Genomic DNA, 3,251 nt, shown 5'->3' with positions numbered 1-3,251 from the left:
GGCTGATGGCTCCAGGTTAGGGGAGAGGTTCCACCCCTGGTGGTCCAGCTGGGGAAGGGAAGGCTAGAGAGAAAAGCTTTCTTGAGCCTGTGGTGACCTCCTCAGCCAGCTCTGGCATTTACACTTTGGAGGTTTGCTACCTTCATTGGCAATCCATCCCACCCCTACTCAACAGTTAGCAGAGTGGAGACAGACAGATGTTACCCCCAGCTTCTGGCTGGGACCCCGAAAGAGGCAGAGACTGGCATGGGTTCTCCTCAATCCAGCCAGGAATCAGCACTGGGCACCCCCTTTCCTCCAGGTCCAGATCCTGGGACCCCGAAAAAGATCATCTTTTGGGATGAGGTATCCCTTTGTTTCACCGCAAGCTTTGCGAGTTCCTGCCCCATTTTTCTTTCTCCCTCCCCCAGGGTACCACCCCTCCACCTTCTGTGGAGTTGAGGGTGGTTGGAACCTCAGATGCTCCACACAATGATTCCCTTTCCCCAGGACTTGAAAAGACAGCGGCTCACTGCCCACTGGCCAAGACGCGGGACAGCAGCCCCTAGTGTGCTCAGATTCCTGACCTAGGATATATTCTCTATTTAGGAATTTTACTGGAGGTCTGGGAAGACAGAGCAGTGGGAGGGGACAGGCTTGGATGGGGGAGTCTATATGCCAGACTGGAAGGAAGCCTTTCTCCGTTGCTTTCTGAATGACTTTGTTTCCTTTGTTTCTTTTTTCTCTGTCTCTCTGTACCTATTTCACTCCTGGCTCTTTCTTTTCTTTTTTAATTTTATTTATTTATTCATAAGAGACACAGAGAGAGAGGCAGAGACACCGGCAGAGGGAGAAGGAGGCTCCCTGCAGGGAGCCCAATGCGTGACTTGATCCCAGGACACCAGGATCATGCCCTGAGCTGAAGGCAGATAGATGTTCAACCGCTGAGCCACTCAGGCGTCCCTCCTGGCTCTTTCTTTATCTCTCTCTTTTTCTTTCTATTCTTGGCTTTGTTTTTGTTTTTCTTTAAAATTTTATTTATTTATTTATTTATTTATTTATTTATTTATTTATTTGAAAGAGAGATAGCAAGAGAGAGCAGGAGCAGGGGGGAGGTGGAAGGGGAGTCAGGCTCCCCGCTGAGCCGACCTTCTCCATCTCAGAACAGGACCACAACCTGAGCTGAAGGCAGACACTTAACCAATTCAGCCACCCAGGTGCCCCTTGGCTTTGTGTTTTTCTCCATCTCTCTGTATCCCCCACCGGCCCCCAACCATGTCTGTCTTTTTCTTTTATTCTTTCTTCCTACATGCAGGTATTGGGGGGAGGGGTAATGGGTTTTTTGCTATGTTTGTGTTAATCTGTATGTTTCTCTGTCTCTCCATCTCTTCGCTCTGTCTCTCTCTCTTTTTTGTCTATGTTTCTCTCTCTCTCAGTTCCCTTTGGGCATCTGTCTCCATCTTGCTCTTTTTCTATGTGTACATAACAGACCATGTACATTCTATGTCACCCTCTCTCTCTCTGCCACTCTCTTACCAGGCTGGCCACCATCCCTGGTCTTCTCCAGCTGTGAACAGCTCAGCAGGGCAGGAGCCCCAGAAGCAACTCCCAGAGGTGCTTGGTGGGGCCTGGGGACCACCTCTAGGGGACGGGCTGCCCCTGCTCACCATCATTGTTGCTGCCTTTGTCCTGCTGGCAGTCTGTATTGTGGTGGCTGTCCACTTTGGGCCAAGACTACATCAGGGCCATGCCACTCTCCCCACAGAGCCACCAGCCCCAAAGCCGGAGGACGGCATCTACCTCATCCACTGGCGAATACTGGGTCCCCAGGACAATCATGAAGATGCCCAGCAGGAACCTCCTGCCTCTGGCTCCTGCCTTGTGCCAGATGGACCTAGGCTCAGCGTGGATGAAGTCACTTATCTGTAGGAGGGAGACTTTGAAAAGTTGGACTGACCTGTCCAAGAACAAGAAAACAGACAGAGAATTAGGGCAAAAGCAAATTAGGATCTGGACATCAGAGCTTTGGAAGCTCATACATGGACTCAGCTGGAGCTGCTCTCTCTGCAGAGTATTTATAGAGAAAGCCCTGATGTGGACAGGAGAAATAAAAGAAGTGTGAAGGCTTTGCCTGGAAACATGCTACTGTGAGCATTCCCAGTGCCCAAAGCTGCCCTAACAAAGCTACTCCCTCCTTTTTAGGGACCATCAGATCCCTGACCCTCCTTTACCAAGTCCTTACCTCCTCCTCTTCTCACCCCTAATCTCCTTTGCTTTTGTTGTCAACATGAGTCCAGCTTGCAAGATCCCACCACCCACCCCACCCCTGTGCGTGGATGTCAGTATCCTTGTAGACGTCCTACCCCAAAAGCCCCCAGGTCCTGTGAGGGAGAGCCAAAGCAAAGAACCCAGGGGGTCTGCCTTCTCCACTACTCAGGGAGAGAAGGAAAATCTGTTGCCTTTCACCGATTGAAAGACATCCCTTTGACTATTGGGGTCTATGCCTCATCAGCAACTTCCAAGGCCCAAGCACCAATCATAATCATAATCATAACTAAATTGCTTTTGAATGCCTCCTTCTATGTTGAGGAAAGACTTTGTCTTGCCTTCCCCAGATGAAATGGGGGGAATTTGGAGGCTTTCATTACCCGGAGGTAATTACACCCCCCCCCATTTCAGTGTGTATGTGCTGGTTGGAACTATCCTAAAAATTATCCCATGACATTTCCCAAATCCAGAGCCTCCTAACTGGTGGGAAAACATGAAAGGAAAAGAAGCTCCAAGAAGCTTGTCTAAGGGAAGGAAAGAGTAAGGAGAAGGTTTACCGGGGCGGGGGGGTGGGGGTGGGCATGGAGGTTGGTAAGATGCAGGAAGGCAGAGCTGAGCCTCCCGGTGGCTCTCTGGAAAGGCACCCTTTCCCTGACACCTGATGTGTAGTCAAAAATGTGCAGACTGGCATTTCTGGAGGGGTCTCTGGGTTCTTCACCCTGGGGAGCACCTGAGAACAATAGATGCACCCTGGTACTGCCCTTGGTGACACCCTGGCACAGTCAGGAAGGCAAGGATAACAGACCATGAAGAGGAACACAGGTGGAGATTATAATGTATACGCAGGACTGGCCTGCCTGCTCTGGGACTGGTGAGAGGCAACTGTAATGTTAATGGCTACTCCTTCTTGTGGTCCAGCTCTATGCAGGGTACCCCACTCATCTGTGAACCTGTGAATATTATACTGCTTGCTCCTCATCATAGTCTTTGGGGGAGGAGTCACT

At 50.4% G+C, this 3,251-nt stretch overlaps 1 protein-coding gene across 1 annotated transcript; it reads left to right on the top strand.

Moving 5' to 3' along the window:
* The first annotated feature begins 246 nt into the window (after window positions 1–246).
* Window positions 247–1,908, top strand: SMIM33 (small integral membrane protein 33). Its single transcript, XM_055332663.1, has 2 exons — window positions 247–345; window positions 1,519–1,908. The coding sequence occupies exons 1-2, from the start codon at window positions 247–249 to the stop codon at window positions 1,906–1,908; spliced, it is 489 nt and encodes a 162-aa protein (XP_055188638.1).
* Window positions 1,909–3,251: the final 1,343 nt, after the last annotated feature.

The sequence above is a fragment of the Nyctereutes procyonoides genome, unplaced genomic scaffold (genome assembly GCF_905146905.1).
Source record: "Nyctereutes procyonoides isolate TBG_1078 unplaced genomic scaffold, NYPRO_anot_genome, whole genome shotgun sequence".
NCBI lineage: Eukaryota > Metazoa > Chordata > Mammalia > Carnivora > Canidae > Nyctereutes > Nyctereutes procyonoides.
Note: the sequence above shows the minus strand (reverse complement) of the source record. Positions and strands in the feature narration are given on the sequence as shown.